General features: G+C 53.2%; 1 protein-coding gene across 1 annotated transcript in view; it reads left to right on the top strand.

Annotated features, from left to right (window-relative positions):
• The window catches only part of LOC115895835 (transcription factor Dp-1-like), a 40,382-nt gene extending 19,875 nt beyond the window's left edge, over nt 1-20,507 (top strand). Inside the window, exons 4-8 of the mRNA XM_030926429.1 lie at nt 10,475-10,581; nt 17,501-17,622; nt 18,998-19,163; nt 19,633-19,776; nt 20,262-20,507. Coding sequence (XP_030782289.1) covers nt 10,475-10,581; nt 17,501-17,622; nt 18,998-19,163; nt 19,633-19,776; nt 20,262-20,363 — 641 coding nt within the window. The 3' untranslated portion in view covers nt 20,364-20,507. The remainder of the gene's footprint in view (nt 1-10,474; nt 10,582-17,500; nt 17,623-18,997; nt 19,164-19,632; nt 19,777-20,261) is intronic.
• The last annotated feature ends 1,399 nt before the right edge of the window (nt 20,508-21,906 follow it).

Raw genomic sequence — 21,906 nt, 5'->3', positions numbered from 1 at the left:
CGCGTGTGTATTTTACTAGCTCTTGAGGAAAAACCATTCTTCCTGTCTTGAGGAATCCAGGGGAGGAAGTCAGCTGGAGAGGTTGAAGCCGCCTCTTCCGGGTCCCACGGTTGGCAGTTTCCATGTCACACCTTGGAGTGGTGCTGTGGTTTACATTCATGAAGGTGTGTGTGCTCACCTGGTTACTTCCCAGGTAAACTCCTTACCTGTGCTGGGTCAGGGACACACCACTTAGAAGCTTTGATGTGCGGTGCTTGGCCCCTCGTGAGAGGCTGTGCTGTGTGGAGCTGGGAGTGCGTGCAGGCAGTTTACTGTGGTTGGTTGTGATATTGCTGGGAGACAAGCTTGTGGAAGAGCTTGCTTTGTCCTGAGACGTTTCTGCCTGCAGAGCCTAGTGGGTCCACTGAGTGCTCTGGTCGCAACATGCACCTGGTTGCGTCAGCCCAGGGAGGAGCCTAGAGGCCTGGATGTGTTTCCGTTTTAGATTCCTAGAAGGAACCTTCTGATTTTTCTAATTATTCCCATATATAAAATGAGCTTTTTTAACTCTTAACATTGAGACCCTGTGTAAGTGACCTCTCAGTGCTTGCCGTGGCTCTGGGGCGTGGGTGACCAGGCCACCAGCTCTCTGCTGAGGCTTGGCCCTGCTGCCTGTCCCTTTCTGTCCAATGCTGGTGTGGGCGCCCATGGTGCCATCTGCCTCCAACCCCTACGTGCTGCGGAGCCAGGTCCAGATGTCTCCTTGGGGCCCGTCCGTAGGTCCTACTCTGGTCTCTTCCTTGAAAGAACTTGGCCTTGTGACCTGAGCCAGCCTGCAGCCTCCCCAGCCTCCTGCTGCCCGTGGGCCCTGCCAGAGGAAGGAGGTGGGACTGGCCCTGCTCTTCTGCTGACGCAGGTCCTTCCTGCTGCTTTTCTAGGAGTAGGGAGCAAATCTACGCAGCCCTTTTAGGATTATTTATGAGCTTTTTGTCTTGATCATTTGAGGATTCACAGATTGCTTGAGAGAAGTATAGTTTTAGTGTAACTAATTGAACACTTAAAAGTGCACATAGGAGGCTGAGGCAGGAGAATGGCATAAACCCGGGAGGCGGAGCTTGCAGTGAGCTGAGATTTGGCCACTGCACTCCAGCCCGGGCAACAGAGCGAGACTCCGTCTCAAAAAAAAAAGTGCACAAGTTACAGGCATGACATTTTCTGTTCAGGTGATAAAGCAGAAATAACAATGAAAAGGTTCACCATTTTCACCATTGGAAATGATGAAGTCTGTTACTATGGTGTTGAATTTGGATTCCTCGTTAGGTTACATGCAGTAGGCTTTCTTACCACATGTGGGCCGTCTCCTTTTCCATTCTTACTCACAAATCTGTGCTTAAATCTGTAACAAGTTTAATGGAGCTGAAGAGTGAATTGCAGGGATCAGGAGGGAACATATTCTGGCATTCGTAGCATAGCTGAAAATGTTCTGGTTTTGACACGGCCCAGCAGGGCCATGCGTTTCCTGCCTGCTCACCCCGCGTGCCCCGGCCCCCTGATCCCTCCGAGGTGAGCCTTGGGAATGGTCAGTTCTTTCCCCGGATCGCCGGCAGCAGCTCTTGGGCCTCCCCTGCCCTCACCTGGTGTTGACTCCACCACACACGTGGAGTTGTTGTTGTTGTTGTTGTTGTTGTTTTTGAGATGGAGTCTCACTCTGTCGCCCGGGCTGGAGTGCAGTGGCGCGATCTCGGCTCACTGCAACCTCCGCCTCCCGGATTCAGTGATTCTCCTGCCTCAACCTCCTGAGTAGCTGGGATTACAGGTGCCCACCACCATATCCAGCTAATTTTGTATTTTTAGTAGAGATGGGGTTTCACCATATTGGTCAGGCTGGTCTCGAACTCCTGACCTCATGATCCGCCCGCCTCGGCCTCCCAAAGTGCTAGGATTACAGGCGTGAGCCACTGCACCTGGCCACACGTGGTTATTTTAAATTTGGTTTTGAGTCAGTGACGTGTTCATGTTTTAAAATTTTGAAGTATGAAAAGGTGCGGAGAGGTTTCCTTCTTTCCTCTTCTGCCCAAGCAGGTGAGCACTAGTGTTCTCTTCCGGTGTTCGTTCCAGAGAATTCTGTTTAACAAATAGAACAGTTTGTTGGTGTTTGCATGTGTCTGTGTCAATATGTGTGCATGAGTGTGCGTGAGGAATGTGTGTGTCACTGAGTGTGCATGTGAGGAGTGTGTGCATGAGTGTATGTCAGTGTGTATGCGTGAATGAGTGTGTATGTGAGGAGTGCTTGTTGGTGCATTGTGCATGAGGAGTGACTGCATGTCTGAGTGTGCATGAGTTGAGTATGTGTTGAGTGTGCATGTGTGTTGTGTGCATGAGTTGTGTGAGTACGTGAGTGTACCTGTGAGTTGTGGGTGCATGCGTGTGAGTTGTGTGCTTGTGTGTGTGCAAGTGAGTTATGTGAATTGTGAAGAGTGTGTGTGTGGAGTGCTTGTGTTGTGTGCATGAGTTCACGTGGGTTGTGTCAGTTGTGTTCGTGCATTTGTGAGTCGAGATGTGTGTTGTGTGTGTGAGTTGCCTGTGAGTTGTGTGCATGTGCACGTGTGAGTTGGGTGTGAGTTGAGTGAGGTGTGTGTGGAGTGTTGTGTGTTGTGTTCTGTGCGGTTGCATGTGTGTATGTGAGTTGTGTGCGTGAGTTGAATGAGTTGTGTGTTTATGTGCGAGTTTGAGTATGAGTTGTGTGAGTGTGCGTGTATGTGCATGAGTTGAGTGTGAGTTCTGATTGTGCATGTGTGTGAGTTGTGTGTGTGTGTGTAAGCGTATAGTCCTTGCCTCCCCAACAGACACCCGTCTTCACTAGTGGGCCCACCTTGCCTCTAGTTTGGGAGGTGGGGCGGTCTAGGCAGGGCCCTCAGCGCCCTTAGATGGAGCCGTTGCGGGTGCTTTTTGAGTTGCCCTTGGTGGTGCAAGTGAGCAAGGCTCCGCCTTCCTCCGTCTGTGCCCTGCGAGCCCAGGGTATGGTCGGTAGCACTTCGAGGGCTGTGGAGGCCTTGCTTGAGTCAGATCTTGAGGCAGGACAGGAGCTGTCCTGGTGAGAGTGGATCAGGGGAAGGTAGAGGGGATGAGCCCAGCCGAGGCTCCTCGTGGGTCCCTGGCCTAGTCCCTCCCAGCTCCTCTCCACTCCACAACTGCTTGGGGCCACTGTGTCTCTTCCTGATGCTGCTGTGGGGGGCCTGTGTCCAGGTCCTCACTGTGATTGTCAGTGTTCTCTAGAGCAACAGCCAGGGGGACGGGGAACCCAGGTGGGGACTCACTACAGGACCCAGCCTAGCCATAGTGGGGCCACCAGGGCGGAACCTGCAGGGCGATTGGTGATGAATTCTTTTTCTGGAAAAATGTAGGTTTTGCTCTAAAAGCCTTCATTGGGTTAGACAAGGCCCACCTGCATCGAGCACAATCTCCTTTGCTTAATGGCTCCTTTTCAAGGAGTTTAGCGGCAAGTTCCTCGGCTGGCCTTTGGCTGAATAACGGGATAGAGCACCGTCAGGCTGACACGTTAAAACACCATCACACCCTTCGAGGCTCAGAAAACTGCTTTCTGAGAAATGCACCAAACTCGAGACATTTTGTATCCACAGGCTCCCCAAGGATGAGAGTCCCAACGTGGAGGTTTTGACGATACATTTTACGTGGGCCATTTTAGTCGTGGCTGTTTGGTTTGCCTCTGATTGTTTCCTGAGAGCAAAATGCTGGTGTGAACATTTGCACACACACTGTGTGTCTGGCAGTTCCACGTCCTCACCAGCATTTGGTGGTGGTGTGTTTTTAGGCTTTGTGTGTCACAGGTGGGCTCTTCCTCATATCATGCCTGTGGCCCGCAGTACTGATAGGAGCTTTCCCTCTGGCTTTGCCTGGTCCACCCTGCCCCCGTCCCAGGGTGACCTGGCCCCAGGGCTGCCTGCATCCTCCTCTCCGATGTGTGCAATCCTGTCCGACCTGCACCTCGTCCTCAGGGAGGCCAGCCGGGAGGCCACAGCTGGCCTGGAAGTGTGCTTGTCTGTCTGTACCTCAGGGCTGCCTGTGCACCCCTGTACCGAGGGGTGATCCAGGCTCACCGAGAATCCGCCCACACTGTTCCTGAGAGCGCAGATACGTGTGTAGGCCAGGTGCAGGTGCTCACACCAGAAATCTCAGTGCTGCAGTGAGATATGGGGGAGCTGCAGTGGGAGGATTGCTTGAGGCCAGGAGTTCAAGACCAGCCTGGGCAACAACGTGAGGCCCCATCTCTACAAAAAATAAAAAAAAAAAAGTAGCCAAGCATGGTGGTGCATGCCTATAGATAGTCGCAGCTACTCGGGAGGCTGAGGCAGGAGGATCGCTTGAGCCTGGGAGGTCGAGGCTGCAGTGAGTTGTGATTGAGCCTCTGCACTCCAGCCTGGGCGACAGAGCCAGACCCCGTATCAAATGAGTAGGCTGGGCACAGTGGCTCACGCCTGTTATCCCAGCACTTGGGAGACCTAGGCAGGTGGATCACCTGAGGTCAGGAGTTCAAGACCAGTCTAGCCAACATGGTGAAACTGCCTCTCCACTACAAATATAAAAATTACTGGGGCGCTGTGGTTGCGTGCCTGTAATCCCAGCTACTCAGGAGGCTAAGGCAGGAGAATCACTTGAACCCGGAAGGCGGAGGTTGCAGTGAACCGAGATTGCTCCACTGCCCTCTAGCCTGGGTGACAGAGTGAGACTCTGTCCTCAAAAAAAAAAAAAAAAAAAAAGAGTAAATGTGTAAGTGTAAGTGTACATTTGAGCGTGTACTTTGGCAGCTGGTGCGTGGAGTGTCTGCGTCCTCCCCATGCCTTTTGGTGGCTCCTGTCTTTAGTCACTGGGCCCTTCTATTCGTGGCTTCGGCGACTGTGATGCGTTTTGCTACCTTTTGTTATTTGCTGCCTTTTTCTCATAGTGTGCTCATGATTTTTAACATAGTGAGTATGTGGAGAGCACTCAGACACAGGTCATGGCTGTGTGCGGTGCAGGCTCACCCTGTCTGCGGCGCCGGGCCTGGGTCCCTCGGTTGCTGCTCATATGGGAATGCCCAGCACATGTGGGCATTTGATTATACATGTGCTCTTAGCCCAGAATGACTGCTTCCGAAAGATCATCTCCCTTTGTTGTGTCTTTACTTTCCTCCTGCTTCAGTCTCATGTCTGTCGGCTTTAGGGTTCTAAGTGGAGGAGGAAATTTAGCAGTGATGTGTGGTCAGAAGCTTAGTGTTGCTTACGTAATTCCTTACTCGTGGTGACTGTCGCTTGTGAACTGTGCCCTCCCCCCGCCCCACCCAACGCACTGCTCTTTGTACAACTGTTAGGGAAGGGGGTTATAGGAAGGGAGGGTATAACTTTTGGTTGGCCTCTTCAAACTGCCAGCCTCCTACAAAACTGTCAGGAGAGGCCATCAGCTTTTTCTCTCTTCGTATTTCTCTGTTTTTACCCCGAAGGATATTAAAAACCCAGCCTCTGTTTTTAGCCCAGTAATGACATTTCTGTGGCTGTAACCCTTGTTCCCAGGTGTGAGATGATGACTGTGGATGCAGGGTAGCCTCTGGAGCTCTGTGTGTTTGTACAGAGAGGTTTGTGGGAGCGACTTCAGCCATGCTGTGAACTTGGAGTAGTAACCGCGTGTTCTCAGGAGCAGGTCCTGCTGGGGGGCCCAGCCACGTCAGGTGCAGTAGATGTGTGGTTTGTGCAGCTGAGGTCTCTGATAACTGCCAGAGGATAGGTTTTGTGTGGGAGCTGCCTCAACCTGCGTTCTAGGAGCTCAGGTCTCCTGAGTCTGAATGGAGTGTGGGGAGAGCAGTGTCTCCATGGGGCAGGTGCCTGGCTGTGGTCACTTAGGCAGGAGCTTCCTCCTCAGTGCTGACAACAGAGAAGAATGTTCTGTTGTGGCCAATGTGCACAAATGCTGCTTGTGAGCCAGCCACGGAGGCACTCACCTGCAGAGCCGCTCCCCTGCAGAGGGGCTGTGCTTGGCCAGATGAGCAGACAAAACGTCTCCAGCTTGGTGGGCAAAACAATAACTCGCAGACGTCTGGCTCTGACAATGTAAAGATGTTAAAATTGTTTTTCAGAAAATACAAAACTTTATGGTCTCATAATTTATCTGAAGCCCTATAGATATTAATAGAATAGGATAAGTAATGATAAAAATGTGAATACTGTATTTAGACTCCTTTTTCTGTTAATGGATTATAGCAACTCAGACCGTATATATTCTTAACTAATTTTCTTCCCAAGAAAGGAATTCTCCATTTAAAATGCTGTATATAAAATGTTTTTAATTAGTTCATTTGAAAAAGGTTACGTAGTGCCTTTTACAGTTGAAACAATATTATTTCTGTAGAGTCGGCTTGTGGGCCATGTCTTCATGTGACTCAGCTTGTCCCTGAAATGTTAGTGCTCCTCCCTCCCATGCATAGATTGTGTGGGGCAGCCTTACCAAGAAAATGTGTGGAACACTCTACTTATATTGCCAGATTAAAACTAAATGATTGGCTGGGCAGGGTGGCTCACACCTGTAGTCCCAGCACTTTGAGAGGCCAAAGCGGGTGGATGACTTGAACTCAGGAGTTCAAGACCAGTCTGTGTGATGCAGCGAAACCCTGTCTTTACAAAAAAAAACGAAAATTAGCTGGGTGTGGTGGTGCGAGCCTGTAGTACCAGCTACTTGAGAGGTTGAGGTGGGAGGATCCTGAAACCGAGAGGTGGAGGTTGCAGTGAGCTGAGATTGTACCACTGCACTCCCACCTGGGTGACAGTGTGAGACCCTGTCTCAAAACAACAACTACTAATTGAAATAACATTCTACCCTGAGGTGGACAAAAAGTGGCGGGGAGCAACAGCCTGGCTGCCACTGGTGCGTTTGGACTGGAACAACCGGTTGGGGAGCCAGGCGGACTCTGGGATAGCGGCCGCTTGGACCAAGGCTTCGCTGGCGGCAGGTGTGCTGAGAAAAACACACAGCATGCGGTTCAGTAATAACAAACAGCATTTTCATATGACATCTGTGTTCATATGACCACTTTATTGTAATGGAATAGCATAACAGCGTTTGAGGAAATCAGCCTGATCTCTCTATGTATGGGTGTCTGAAACACAATGTTGGCAGAATTGCAGAATGTGAGCCATATAATATTTGTCTGTGTTCAGAGGCACACAAAAAAACAATTATTATAGCTTTAGGTTCAGTTCAGCACATCCTGGGAAAGTATGAAAAATGAAGTGAGTACGTCCCTGCAGGCCCTGGGAGCTGCACACAGGGCAGTCTCGTGGGGAGGCTGAGGATCCTGGGGACTGTCATTTTATTTCTGCTCCTTATGTCTCTACGAAACTTGAAGCAAGTATGATAACAGTGTATTTTAAGTGTACTGGAATAAAATTGTCGTGTTATTGTTTGTATGTGAAAAGTTCTCAATGAATAGAAACAAGAAGTCCGGCCAGGCACAATTGGCGCACACCTGTAATCCCAGCACTTGGGAGGCCGAGGTGGGGGATCACTGAAGTCACGCGTTCAAGACCAGCCTGGCCAACATGGTGAAACCCCGTCTCTACTAAAAAATAGAGAAAACTAGCCGACGTGGTGGCGGGTGCCTGTAGCCCCAGCTACTCAGGAGGCTGAGGCAGGAGAATCGCTGGAACCCTGGGAGGCATAGGTGCAGTGAGCCGAGGATAATGTCACTGCACTCCAGCCTGGGCAGCAGAGCGAGACTCCATCTCAAAAAAAAAAAAAGGCCACCCACCCAGCTCTGGACCCCAGAAGTCACTGCCCTTTCCAGCCTGTACTTCTGGGTGTGGGTCTGAGATGTATTCAGAGAGAGGCCTTGCTGCTCACTGGCTGGGTGGGCGTGCGAACTCAGCCCCTGTCTCAAGGCCCTTCTGAAATGCTGCTCTGGTGTGGGGCAGGGGGTACTCACCCTCAGCCTCAGGATTTCTTTCTTCTCCCTGTTACTGATGCACGTACCCTGCCCTCTGTCCTGTAGAGACTCAGCTGGTGACCCAGGGGTGCTGCTGGTTGACGTGCTGCTCAGAGGTCCTCTGTTGGTTTGTGTCTAGGCTGGGAGGGGCCCTCTGTGCTTGGCAAGCCCTCGGGCTCCGAAACCCTTTTCCTGCAACTGGTGTGGGGCTCAGACTCCAGGTGGACAGCATGAGTGAGTGGGGAAGCTCGGGGGCCCTGGACGCCTGCCTGCATGCACTCATCCTGCGCTGGGTGCCAGAGGAGGGACCCCTCTTCCCTCTGTGTGTTTCTCCCCCTTCCTAGCTGTGAAAACCCTCAGCAACACCCCCCAGCCTCATGGTGCTGGCTTCTGGCCCAGAGGGAGAGACCTGGTTGGAAGGACAGATGGCGTAGGCAGGCCAGCCAGCCGGCCTGTGGGCGGAGCAGATGGAGGGCAGGCCGGATGCCCCGAGGGTCTCAACTGCACTGCTGTCCCACAGCCCCAACACCACCCGAATCCCCGAGTCCTACCCACACTCCCTGCTGGGGCAGGAAAGGGGAGCCCCAGACTGAGATGCCTGAGTGCACAGTACCTGTGGTGCTGGTGGGCGGCGCTGTGGCCGGGCGCTGTGATGCTGTGGCCTGGCCATGCAGGGCGGGAAGAGCCGCCTGGCTGCTGATGGGGAGTGACGGTGCCGCTGGCTTTTGTGAACTCACAGGTCTGTTGCTTTCTCCACATTTTTTGAAATCAGAGACTCGTTTGCAAATTTTAAGAGATGTTATCTTTGTAATGAATCAGCTAAATATTCTGGAAAGCTTACTATTTACTCATCTGTATGTGAATCTGAAAAGTGTTTGTGTATTTTAAATCATTCCCTGCATAGTAGAATATTATGTTTGCTTTTAAAATGCCTTTCTCTGGTAAGTATTACACAGTGTATATGTGCATCAAATTATCACTTGTACATTTTGAATATGTACAATCTTGACTTTTCAATTGAATATTCTAAAATAAAAATACCTTTCACATATATAAAACAGTTAAAAAGTAAATATTTGCTTTTCTTAGGATACGCATCTTTATTTTTGGAAGAAAATTACCCCACAGCAGATCATCTTATTTTAGTTCCAGAAAAGAATTTTAGATATGTGTTGATATTGGGTGGTAAAAATACATTTAACCCAGTTGGATCAAAGGCAGATGTCTTTTTAATCACTTCCTAAGGATCTGTCTCGGCCAACTTAGGTTATTAAGAGAAATTAGTAAGTGTTCTTATGTAGCAGCAAAATTCATTCTTTAGTGTATTTTAAAGAAATGCATAAAAAGCAGTAGATGTTTTTAGAACGCATGTAAAGGGCTTGTAAAGGGTTGTAAAGGGCCCCAAAATGAAACCAATCGCAAAGACAACGTATTCGAAAGTCTCACTCCGATGATTTGTGAGTCATTTGGTGCTGACTGGTGGGAATGAAGGGAGATGCCTGTGGGGAAGTCCAGGGTCCTGCAGCTCCTCGGATGGCCGGCTGTTGGGGGAGGCCCGAGGTCGGACGGGCGGCTGTCTGGGGAGGCCTGAGGTGTGGCGAGATTGCGGAGTTCTCCTTTCCTGATATTGTCATGACCCGAAAGTCTGTCTTGTCTTCACCTGAGGGTATCGTGCGTTTTCAAATGGGGGGCCATCTGCTCAGCTCCCCCAGCCATGGGGCGGGGCACTGCGAGCCCCTTGCTGCCCTCCGTGTGGCCGCCTAACGCCCCTCCTGGGCTGTGCTGGCCATCAGGCCTCCCACCTTGTTTCCCAGGGTGCTCGCTACCACCTAGTTTATGGGTTCCTCTGTTCTTTCTGCCTGCTGATGCCAGTTTTTGAACTTTATCATTACTAGCTTCATTTTACTATTTTTGTGTAAATGTTCCAGGACTTTGTCCACTGCTATGTCCCTAGGACCTTTTGCATTCCGCTGTTAGAGGAGAGAGGCCTCACGTCTCCTGCAGAGGGGTCCCCACTTGCTTCACCAGTGTTCTGAGGGCTCCTGCGTGTTTAGAGGCGCAGCCTCCGCGGAAGGCACGCTCCTTCCTAGGAACAAATGTGGCTCTCCTTCCTAAGGAAAAGTGGATTATCAGATTTCCATGCTAGGTTTGCAGCCTCATAGAGAAATGTTGGGATAAAAATTCTAGTTTTAAAATTCTGTTCCATAATTGTCACAGAATCACAGACTTTTCCCGGCCGTGGTCCCATCAGCACATTCTGCAGACCTCGCCGAGGGGCCAGAGCAGTGGGTGATCAGCCTGGGTCACCTGGGTTGCGTCAGCACGGCCCTGCGGCCCTCCCCTTACGGTTTTACATTGGGAATTAAGCTTCATGGAGGTGTTTGCACTTGAGCCATGGATTTGAGACAGTACAAGTGGGGAAAGCTAAGCATCTCTAATTGGAAGCACCGTCTTGCTGGAACGGTCACTTTTAGCCTTCACTTGGAAAAGGAGTCTCGCCCTTGACCTGGTGTCCTTGTGTTGCAGGCGTGGTGTCCCTCGTGGCCGTTCACCCCTCCGCTGTCAACCCGCTCGGGAAGCAGCTCTTGCCAAAAACCTTTGGACAGTCCAATGTCAACATTGCCCAGCAAGTGGTAAGGCTCCCGCAGGAGTGGACAGTCGGGATCTTGGTGCGGGTCGGGGTTGGGTGAGCCGTGTGGTTGGGGGTGTTCCCAGGCATGCCTGGGTTTGGACTCTGGTTGCAGCATAGGGCCTTCCCCTCGTCAGGGAGCCCACGGCCCTCTGCAGCTGCCTGCGTGTTGTTGTGGGAGACGTGCCCCAGCCCGCGCCATCCTTCCAGTAGCTGGAGGGTGATGGGCGGGGCCGTGGCCCCGGTCAGAGGCACCTTCCTCTTAGTGTCAGAGCTCAAAGCTCTTCATCTAACAAGGGCTTCTTACGTGATGTGGCCGAGTGTTGGCCGTGGCCCTCCTGGCGACACCAGGCTGGGAAGCCAGGTAGGGGCAGGGCCCTGGCCGTGGCCGTGCCTTGGCCTCGGGGCAATGACAGGGCAGATGCTGCTCCCTCGGCTGTGCACAGGAGAGGGCGCATGGGCGTTGGGAAATGGCGCATCCCCCTCCCCAGGCTGCTGCTGGCCAACTGATGCCGCTTCTCACAATGCTGTTTCCTGTCTCTGTCCGCCCTCTGTGTTCTTGCCGGTGGCAGGCTGTTGGAGACGAGGAGCCTGCACAGAATCCTGACCTCACCGAAGTGGGGCCCCAGGCACTGGGTGGGCAGGTTCGGCTGTGACTGGAGCTGGTGGTGAGGGACACAGCCACCCCAAGGCTAGGCCGGGCTTCCAGTCCTTCCTTGGGGACCTGTTTATGGTGTCTGAGGGCTCCTTCCTGGTCCTGAGATGATGCTCTGGCCCCGCCTGGGCAGCTGTCCCAGCCCTGTTCCTGCCAGCCCTGGGCTTTATGATGCAGCACCTCTCGCACCCCAGCCTCCTGGTCCACTCCACCCCCTCACCCCGTGCTGCCTATGCTGTGGCCCTGTCCTCTTACAAGGATCGAACGCCTCTGGGTGGGATGAGAACCTGTCCGTTCACCTGTCCCCAGGTGTCTCTCAGGCATTCCCAGGTGTCCTCCTGTGTCTCTCAGGTGTCCCCAGGTGTCGTCACGTGTCTCAGGCATCCCCAGGTATCCTCACGTGTCTCTCAGGTGTCCCCAGGTGTCGTCACATGTCTCTCAGGTGTCCCCAGGTGTCCTCCCGTGTCTCTCAGGCGTCCCCAGGTATCCTCATGTGTCTCTCAGGTGTCCCCAGGTGTCGTCACGTGTCTCAGGCATCCCCAGGTATCCTCACGTGTCTCTCAGGTGTCCCCAGGTGTCGTCACATGTCTCTCAGGCACATCCCCAGGTATCCTCACGTGTTTCTCAGGCATCCCCAGGTGTCCTCTTGTGTCTCTCAGGTGTCCCCAGATGTCTCTCAGGTGTCCCCAGGTGCCTCTCAGGCGTCCCCAGGTGTCCTCACGTGTCTCTCAGGCATCCCCAAGTGTCCTCACGTGTCTCTCAGTTCTCCCCAGATGTCTCTCAGGTGTCCCCAGATGTCTCTCAGGCGTCCCCAGGTGTCCTCCCGTGTCTCTCAGGTGTCCCTGGCCCTGTAGAGAGCTCTCTGTACTGAGCTGTTTTCTGTTGTCTAGGGCATCTCCCTTTGGTCTAATGATGTTTTCTTCAGAGAACAATGACCACATACCAGGGATATTTTGGTCATTTTTGCACTTTAGTCTTTATTTTATATGCATTCTTGCTATTTCCATTTATTTAAATACCCTTGAAATTCTCTGGACTCTTTAACAGATCTTAGGATATGAGTTGTAAGAGAGAGCAGCTTGTGGGTCACACCCTTGAGGGACGTGAGCGGGATTGCCTTCCCTGCGCCCCCCCGTGCCCCCTGCCCGCGCCCCCTCCCCATGCGTGCTCTCCCCAACCCCGTGCGTGCTCCCACACAGCTGTCCTGAGTGAGTGGTTCCAGGTCCCATGCAGCTTTCATGGCCCCTTTCCTGCCAGTGGGAAGTGACAGAAACCTTGCTCTGCAGAAGTTTTGTGGCCATTGAAAGTAGCGGTTTGGCTGGGCGCGGTGGCTCACGCCTGTAATCCCAGCACTTTGGGAGGCTGAGGCAGGCGGATCACAAGGTCAGGAGATCGAGACCACGGTGAAACCCCATCTCTACTAAAAATATATATATAAAAAAAGCCGGGCGAGGTGGCGGGCGCCTGTAGTCCCAGCTACTCAGGAGGCTGAGGCAGGAGAATGGCGGGAACCCGGGAGGCGGAGCTTGCAGTGAGCCAAGATAGCGCCACTGCACTCCAGCCTGGTGGACAGAGCGAGACTCCGTCTCAAAAAAAAAAAAAAAAGAAAAAAAGTAGCGGTTTGTGGAAGCTCTTCCATGTTATACGGCTGATATAACTGATCACGGCTGATCACGGCTTTTCAGTAAATGCCATTTTGATAAACGCTAAAAATTCAGTTTTTGTTTTGCTTTATAATTAGATTATAGATTTGATTATAAGTTGATTGGGAATTATAAGGTTGATTTTATAGGTGCTGTATATCATAGCAGAGTTTTATCTGGGTGAATAATTGTAGCACCACTTCCGTCTTTACTGCCGGTCTGAATACACTGGAGGAAAATGAATGAGAAGATTATCTTACTGATGTGCTTTAAACTTCGTCACTGAAAGTCTAGTTCCTGATTTAAATTCACCTGTTCGGGTGGAGCTTGTCATTGCTATTTCATGCTTTGCAAAATCCCAGTGATAGGAATTAAAGCTGACAAATGGCAAATGTCTCTTAAACCTTTTTATATACCAGAGGTTGACAAAAAACGGGACTGGCTCATTCTGATGCGAGGGGTGGAGCTCAGTCCGGGCATGTGAGTGAAAGTGGTGGGAGTTTCTTTAGGTCTCTGACCTTCACCAGCCAGCAGGCACAGGGCTTGTCAAGGTAAGGTCTTTTGAGGTGCAAATGCTTGTGAAACCTGCAGTGCTGCAAAGCTTAGCTCACACACAGGAAGGTGTGCAGGATGGATATGCTCAGCCGGCAGGAGCAGCGGCCTGTGTGAGACCCCCGCGAGAAGCAGCCCCCACCCAGGCCTCTGTCCCAGAAGGCGGCATCTGTGGTCACAGTGGCCTTTCCTTTGCAGCTGCACTGCTGGCCATGTCTCTCTGGACACTGCAGTTAACCTTAGTCCATCTCTAGGATTCTGTGTCTGAGTGGGGTCACGCTACACAGAGACGTTGTAATCTCAGTTTTTAGAGTGTGTGAAATTAAGGTGCAAAAAGTGTGCTCTTAGGGCAGAAGGGATTCCTTAAATCAGGAGTCCCCAACCCCTGGGCCTGTTAGGAAGCCGGCTGCACAGCAGGAGGTGATTGCCTGAGCCCTGCCTCCTGTCAGATCAGCGGCGCGCAAACCCCACTGTGAACAGCACGTGCAGGATCCAGGCGGCACTCCTTATGAGAACCGAACGCCTGATGATCTGAGGTGGAGCAGTTTCTTCCCAAAACCACCCCCACCCCGGTCTGTGGAAAAACTGTCTTCCACAAAACTGGTCCCTAGTACTGAAAAGGTAGGGGATCGCTGCTTTAAAACACCAGGGTTCGCTGTGGAGCCAGTGAGGGGGGCTTCTAGGGGAGGAGGACTGGTCTCGGGCAAGGTGGACCTCTGGCAGGTCCTCTACTGTGGGATGCTTACACCGCGTGCTCCGTTTCCTAGCAACTGCTGGCATGGAAGCTGCAAAAGCTTTAGAATCAAACGGCAGTGTTTGAAGCCATGTCATTTACCTTCTCTGAAGCACAGCTTGGATTCCAGCCGTGAGCACAGTAGGAAGAGAAGACCCCTCGTGACCTGTGGGGCCCGGGTCACCTCCTCTGCTCCCCCACGAGAAGCGCGTGGGGGAGTCATGAGGGCAGAGCCCATCCTCCAGAGAAGCCACCGTTAAATCCAAGGAGTGGGTGTCCCTGGCGCCTTGCAGCCCATGCCTGCCTCCTGCTCCCAGAGGGCTCCTGGATCTCCTGGAAAGCCCTGGTTGGAGTCAGACCCACTGTCTCCCAACTTTGGGCAGCACCCCTCATTGTGCTGTGACCACTTCTCCCTTCCAGGGTCTCTGCCCACCACTCCAGCTAGTGTGGCCTCTGCTTCCGAAACCTCTCCTTTCCGAGGGGCCCAACTCTGAACTGTCCTTCTCGGCACTGACCCATCCACCCTCTGGCACCTCCTTGGTTCCTGTTTTCCCTGCACTTTTGCCCACACATGCCCTGCAGGGCTTCAGTGTGTTGCTGTGGCTCCTGTGGCTGTTGAGTGTGGCTCCTGGTGTAGGGAAGTGAGGCTGGGAGCCTGCTCCATGTCTGTTGAATGGGAGGCCGGAAGGCATCCTGTGGCACAGGCGGCCGGCCTGAGTTCACCCGGCTTCCTGTGCACCAGGAAGGAAACGCACCTGTGCCAGGTCCGGGAGTGACGCCTCCGCGTCTCATTCCTGGGAGGGCTGGCTCCAGGCCGCCCCGTGAAGCTGACTCAGCTCACAGGGCTGGTGAGCTGCAGGTGATGGGTGAGGAGCAGGGACAGTGCTGCGAAACGCAGCGAGGGGAGCTGCCATGCAGGGCACGCAGAGGAAGGTGCAGGCACCCTTGCCCAGCACTGCATGGGCCTGATGACATGGGGCCTTCCGCAGGGAGCAGTTAAAGCAGGAGAGTAGGGAGGCTTCCTGTAAGACCTGGCCTCCGTAACAACGCTTTCCCGGTGCACTGGCGGCTTGGTCTCAGGGTGCCCCTGGGTGCTGAGTCCTGTCTTCCAGGAAAGGCTGTTGGTGAGCACCATTGAGCACCTGGTGTGCACCTGCCCTCTGGCTTTCTCTTCTTCCTACTTACAGTGGGTTTGACCTGTGATTTTTTGACTTTAAGATGGTCCGAAAGCAACACGCATTCAGTGGAAACGGCTTCCAGTGCCCACACGACCATCCTGTTTTTCCCTTTGAGTGCAGTATTCAGTGGGTCTCCTGGGATATCCACAGTCATCTAGAGTGTGCTTTATGTGAGATGCTTTGGCCCGACTGGGCTAATGTGCGTGATCTGAGCACATGTAAGGTAGACTGGCTAAGCCGTGATGTGCAGTAGGAGAGGTGGATGACGTGCATTTCGACTTAGGGTGTTTTTAGCCCACGCGGGTTTATCGGGATGTTCCCCATTGTGAGTCAGAGCCACTCTTCGTGAGTCGGTTTGCTCCTGACTGGAGGACAGTGGCACAGTGATGGCATTTGTCTTGGGGCCAAGATCCAGTGCCTTGTGTGGTCCTGGGATTCCCGGGGAAGGGAGTAGACCCATGAGGTGGGTTAGAATCCTGTGTGGGATTCTCCAGCCCCCCGTACCTGTGCGTGTGGTATGCGTAGAGCCAGCCAGCACTGCCTGGCATGGAGCTGGCGGGTTCTCAGTCTCACATCGACTCCCGGAGAACGGCATCCACTGAACTCAACGCAGGAAGCCGTGTGGGGCCAGTGTGCTTGCAGGCAACCGGGTCGCAGGGTCCTTTTGTCAGCTGTTTCGATCTGCCACGTGGCGCAGTGCCCCAGCAGCACACACACACACACACACACACACATATTGAACCAAACAAGCTTCACAGGACATTTATCTATGCCCAGGAGACTTATCTTTTGTATGGTTTCGTTTTGCAGCAAATTCACTAGATTCACTAGTTTGATTTCGTGGCTTGCTAACGGGGTGATCCACGGAAGGCCGCACTCTGATGCATTTCTGATCATCGGAGACATGAGTGTCAATAAAAAGATTGGTCCTGTTGAAATGCTTTTCTTCTCAGAAGCTGACAGGCGATCTGGCCTGGGGATACTTGGAAAGTGTCCCCTCAGCTGCTCCCAGGGCCACCGCAGGTGATGCATTTATCCCTGTAAGAAGGGGAGCCGGGGTGGGGGGCCCAGCTTAGAGCAGCTCAGGGCGTCAGCCGCATGAAGTCCCCCCGCCAGCATGCAGGTGTCCAGCTCCAATCCCTTTAGCGAAAGCCACATGTCCACACAAGCAGTTCAGTCGCTGAGGCACTTGGATTTGTGGTGAATTGAATGACTTAACATTTACTGAGAAATACTGTTTCCAGTTTAGATAGAGTCGTGCCACAAGGTCTTTGAAGTCAGAGTAGTCAGAGTTGTATTTGCCTATACGAGGGTGCCCAGGTATTCGCACTCAAACATTCATTGAGGAACCAAAGTGATAAGAACTTGTCAAAAGTCACACCAGCCAGCATGTCCCTTGAGGAAGAGATAGTTGTGGATACCTCGGGTGTGCTGTGGGGTGGGGTGGGTGGGTCAGCGTCCACACTGGCCTTGCCTCTGGTGGTTCCCCCAGAGAGGCCCAGGTGTGTGAGCCCCGGGGGTGCGTGAAGCCCCCCACCTTCCGCCCCCAGGGCTGGTCGCCCTCCCTCCTTGCCTGACGTCGCTGCGGGTGCAGGGGCCCCCCGGACAGGGCCCCAGGGCACAGGGCTACCAGGTGGTGGCTGTCACCTGCCTGTGCTTTTGTCCTGTGAGAGCTGTTTTTGGTTTGTTTCAGGCCTCTTTTTAGTACCACGGAAGGATACAATGTCATCCTTGTCCATGTTACTAAAAGGAAGTAAAAGGGTGGAGGGAAACCAGAAGCGTGCCGAAGTGCCCTGCGTGGAATTCTGTGCCGCCCCCCTCGTTAAACGACCATTAGCGCCTTGTGTGCGGTTTGAGGGTCACGCTCTGCCCTGTCCTGTTCTTGCTTGTTTGGGTCGGTCAAAGTTTCTTGTTGCTTTTGTCTAATTGGAGAAGATGCCTGTGACTGACAGGAGGAAGATGAGCCACAGTCAGAACAGGTGTAGTGATGCCGTCACCGTGTCAAAAGCGTCCACCGCCGGACGTTTTTCCTGCTCCGTCGTGGCTGCTCACTGTGGTTAACGAAATTCCGCAGTGGCTGCAGATAGCGAACAGTTGGTGGGCGTGGCACCCTCGCCGTGTGGGCGGGGACTGACTGTCTGAATTGTCTTTTTTGACTGTAGGTAATTGGTACGCCTCAGAGACCGGCAGCGTCAAACACCCTGGTGGTAGGAAGCCCACACACCCCCAGCACTCACTTTGCCTCTCAGAACCAGCCTTCCGACTCCTCACCTTGGTCTGCCGGGTGAGCACTTCCCTCTGGACCCTTAGAGTTGTAGGATTGCTTGCGGTTCGCACCTCCACGTTCTCCTGGGCCACGTGCGTGACACAGTTGCGCGGTGGGGCTCCCATGCGCATTGATGTCAGCCTCCAAATCACACTCACCCATCATTGTGCCCTGCACAGGTGTGCAGTCGAGGCGCACTGCCTCGGTCATGGAGAAGTCGGGCTGGGCACTGCCCACCCTGCTTTGTGTCTGGTATAGTGAGTGCTCTTTGAAGGGCTGGTAGCTCTTGGCCAAGATGGGGAGAAGCTGGCCTTGTACTTGCCACAGGACCTTGGAGACTTTTCATCGTCTGTGCTGGGAGCACGTGGGATGGATTTCACCCACTGCCCCTGAATTCAGCCTCTACTGCACCTGGGGTTACGGCCCCCATGAGTGATCCCACCAGAGCGGCTCCTTCCGCTAAAGCAAGATCTGATGAGCTGTGTCTTTCCTTAAAAAAACACACACGCAAAGCTACAAAAACCTGCCTGTGTCGGTGCCCAAAGCTTCACCAGCTGGGAGCCTCAGGTGACCTTTCCCGCCACGTGGGGACTGACCAGAGTGTACAGAGTTGGGCTTTCCCTCTATGTGAAGAACACTTAGCGGTTTGCACCTGTTGTCAAGCGGCTATCACAGCCCAAGCCGTATGAAATTATAGCCTGCTGAAATTTGTCCTAAAAATTCCCAAATTTACACTGAAATGTCCCATAGTTCCTGATTCTGGTTGCCCTGTTTAGAAAAGTGGTGCTTGTGACTCACACCTGTAATCCCAGCCCTGTGGGAGGCCGAAGCCGGCAGATGATGAGGTCAAGAGATCGAGACCATCCTGGCCAACATGCTGAAACCCTGTCTCTACTAAAAATACAAAAAAATTAGCCAGGTGTGGTGGCGGGCGCCTGTAATCCCAGCTACTTGGGAGGCTGAGGCAGGAGAATTGCTTGAACCCAGGAGGTGGAGGTTGCAGTGAGCCAAGATCGCGCCACCGCACTCCAGCCCGCTACAAAGCGGGACTCCGTCTCAAAAAAGTAAAAAAAAAAAAAGAAGTGCTTGGTGTACTGATACGCCTTCCATATGCTGATTCGGGTCCTGGGGATGCCTCCCGCTTTCCCTGACACTTGGAAGGACAGAGGTGCAGCCTGCTAGGGAGACACTCGCTTTCTGACCTGCAGGAGCACTGGGCCTGGGGGCTGGGGCTAGGGGGTCCTGGCCTGCTCACGTGTTGGATCTGCTGCGCCCGTGGGATATGGCCCCTTTTTGTGCAGCTCATCACAGCTCTCAGGTAAAAGCATTCCTCGATTCAGGCTGATGCTCAGGAGGGCTCACAGTCGCTTCTTTTTTCCTTTGTATTTTGAAGGAAGCGCAACAGGAAAGGAGAGAAGAATGGCAAGGGCCTGCGGCATTTCTCCATGAAGGTCTGCGAGAAGGTGCAGAGGAAAGGGACCACTTCCTACAACGAAGTGGCGGACGAGCTGGTCGCGGAGTTCAGTGCTGCCGACAACCACATTTTACCAAACGAGTCAGTAAGTGTGTGCTGGGGGCCGAGAGGCCAGGGTAGCAGAACCAAGTGGTGTGGCACGTTTTACTCTTTTAATATTGGGAACAGTTAAAACCATACAGAAAATTCCAAGTACAGCATGAAAGAATTTTTCCCAGTCCATTTGCTGGCATGATGCTCTGTCAGCGTCAGTGAGCGAGCACGTGGGCTGGCTCTGCACATCCAGCGGCCCAGAAATGCAGACATGCCCTCCTCACCCGCTGGGCTCGACACCCGAGAGCCCCCAGCTCCCCTCCTGGAACACACTCGGGCTTCGCACAGCCCTGTCTTGCCCTGCATCATCTGTAGGGTGGGAGCGCTCCCTGAGTCCATGTTGGGGTGACAGCTCTGTGAACAGGGTGCCCCTTCGAGCCGGTACACGTGGCCTACAGTTTAAGGTGGGATCCACAGGCTTTTTTGGATCATTTGGAAAATCCACTCCCTGTCATCCCCAGGCTTATGACCAGAAGAACATAAGACGGCGCGTCTACGATGCCTTAAACGTGCTGATGGCCATGAACATCATCTCCAAGGAGAAGAAGGAGATCAAGTGGATTGGTCTGCCCACCAACTCTGCTCAGGAGTGTCAGAACTTAGAGGTGGCCCTTCAACCTTGATTTCCCTTCAAGTCTGTGTGGATGTTTTTGCTGTCCGTCACTCAGAAGGCTCTGGGCTCCATGCCCGTATGCTCTCTGTGTCCGCACGGCTGGCAGACGGTCATGCAGACGTCTCCCTGCGTTTCTCAGTCTCGGCTGTCAGGAGAGGGAGCATGGTTGGCCCAGACCCACTAGAGTATGTTAAACTCTAGCATAGGTTAATTCTGAATCCTAGTTTGTGGGATTTTTGTTTTCTTTTTAGATACCATAGTTAAAGCCAAGAAATGAGAGGAGAGGGGAGAAGGTATAGTTTAGAAATGGAAGAAAAACTCACCTGTATCTTGTGGCACCTGCTATGTCTAGATTTGCCCATATCCCTTCGATTACATTCAAGGCAAACATAGGTGACGCTGCGAGGATGCAGGTTGTAAAATGCACTGTATGGAACAATTGTGATGATTCTCCACATGGGGGGTTTGTTTTTGAAGGTGGAAAGACAGAGGAGACTTGAAAGAATAAAACAGAAACAGTCTCAACTTCAAGAACTTATTCTACAGGTAAGAGAATACGTATCTTTGGAGGCAGGGTAATTTTTATTTTACTAATTTCGTTTTATAACAGCAACATACTGCCTTGGGTTACGCTCCTGTGTGGCAAATCAAATGACTGCTTTAAGATTCTGAGTGTGAGTTAATCTCATAGGTGTTGAATGTGGGCCGTGTTCCCAGAGCGAGGTTGTGTACGTGTGCGTATGCATGCATGCGTGTGTGTGCACCTGCGTGCATGTGCCTGTGTGTGTGCGCGCATGTGTGCGCGTGGGTGTGCCTGCGTGGCTGTGTGTGCATGTGTGTGCATGCCTGCGTGTGTGTGCCTGCATGCATGTGCCTGTGTGTGTGCGCGCATGTGTGTGCGTGGGTGTGCCTGCGTGGATGTGTGTGCATGTGTGTGCATGCCTGCGTGTGTGTGCCTGCATGCATGTGCCTGTGTGTGTGCGCGCATGTGTGTGCGTGGGTGTGCCTGCGTGGATGTGTGTGCATGCCTGCGTGTGTGTGCCTGCATGCATGTGCCTGTGTGCGTGCATGTGTATGTGTGTATCCCTTGTCACAGTGTCTAAACAGCCAAAAGACAGATGGAGGTTTGAAAAATCCCCTCAGAGGTGCTTAACCCAGGGCCCAGGTGCCAGGCGAGGCATGTAAAACTGTGGTGGGCGCAATGCGCCTGGGTCTTGACAGTGCTGATCAGGGCCCTGGAGCTGGCCTTCCCCACCTCCCATTGAGTGCTGAGGGTGGGTGGCACCCCTGGGGGCCCCGTGTCTGGTGTGGAGGGGGTCGTGTGCAAAGGTGCTCACTGCAGAGCTGACTGCTGCTCTGACCGAGGTGTGCTCGAGCCCTCCCAGAGGGGATGGTGTGGCAGCCGTGGTGATGGAGACTCGTGGGCGAGAGCTGCTCAGGGCCACAGAGTCTGTCAGGAGGGACAGTCTTGGTTGCCAGTGCCTTAGTACCTGCCCAGCAGGGATAGACCCAGGGTGGCTGGGAGAGGAAGGGAGTCTCCTGGCTCTACATTAATGCAGAGAAGTTCCCTCCAAGTGGAACACTTGGTTTGGGGCCCTGAGGCCCTGGCCCTGGGTTCAGCCTTGCAGGGCCCATCCCCCCAGAGGAGCACCCCTGCAGCACACGGGCCCTTCCGCGTTCCACTTTCCAGGGTGGGCGAAGTCCACGGCACGGCACCCCCTCCAAGGCTGTCACCCTGTAGGTGCCACGGGGGTGGGTGGCCTCAGAGGGGTGAAGGACAGCAAGAAATCGACTTCCAAAATTGATGTTTTGTTGAGCACCCTTGCCGTGGTGGGCGTTTTCATCATGGGCACAGATGGCTGTGAGGTGTGAGCGCCCTTCCCATGGAGGACACTTATCTCGGGCCCGGATGGCTATGCGCCCACTTTCCCTTAGTTCTTCCCTCAGGATCTCGCTTCCTGAGTGTTTTTGTCCCTGGGCTGCAGAGGTCAGCACCCAGCGGCTGGTGCTGGCCTTTTCAGATGTCCAGGCCAACTTCTCACTGTCGCCTGGGCGCAGGGAGGGCTGTGAGGACCCCTTGAGCACAGGGACTGTGTTCTCTCCGCCGGCCGCCACCTGGGGG

The sequence above is a fragment of the Rhinopithecus roxellana genome, unplaced genomic scaffold (genome assembly GCF_007565055.1).
Source record: "Rhinopithecus roxellana isolate Shanxi Qingling unplaced genomic scaffold, ASM756505v1 contig2932, whole genome shotgun sequence".
NCBI lineage: Eukaryota > Metazoa > Chordata > Mammalia > Primates > Cercopithecidae > Rhinopithecus > Rhinopithecus roxellana.
The sequence above is the reverse complement of the archived record's forward strand: the minus strand, read 5'-3'. Positions and strand labels throughout refer to the sequence as shown.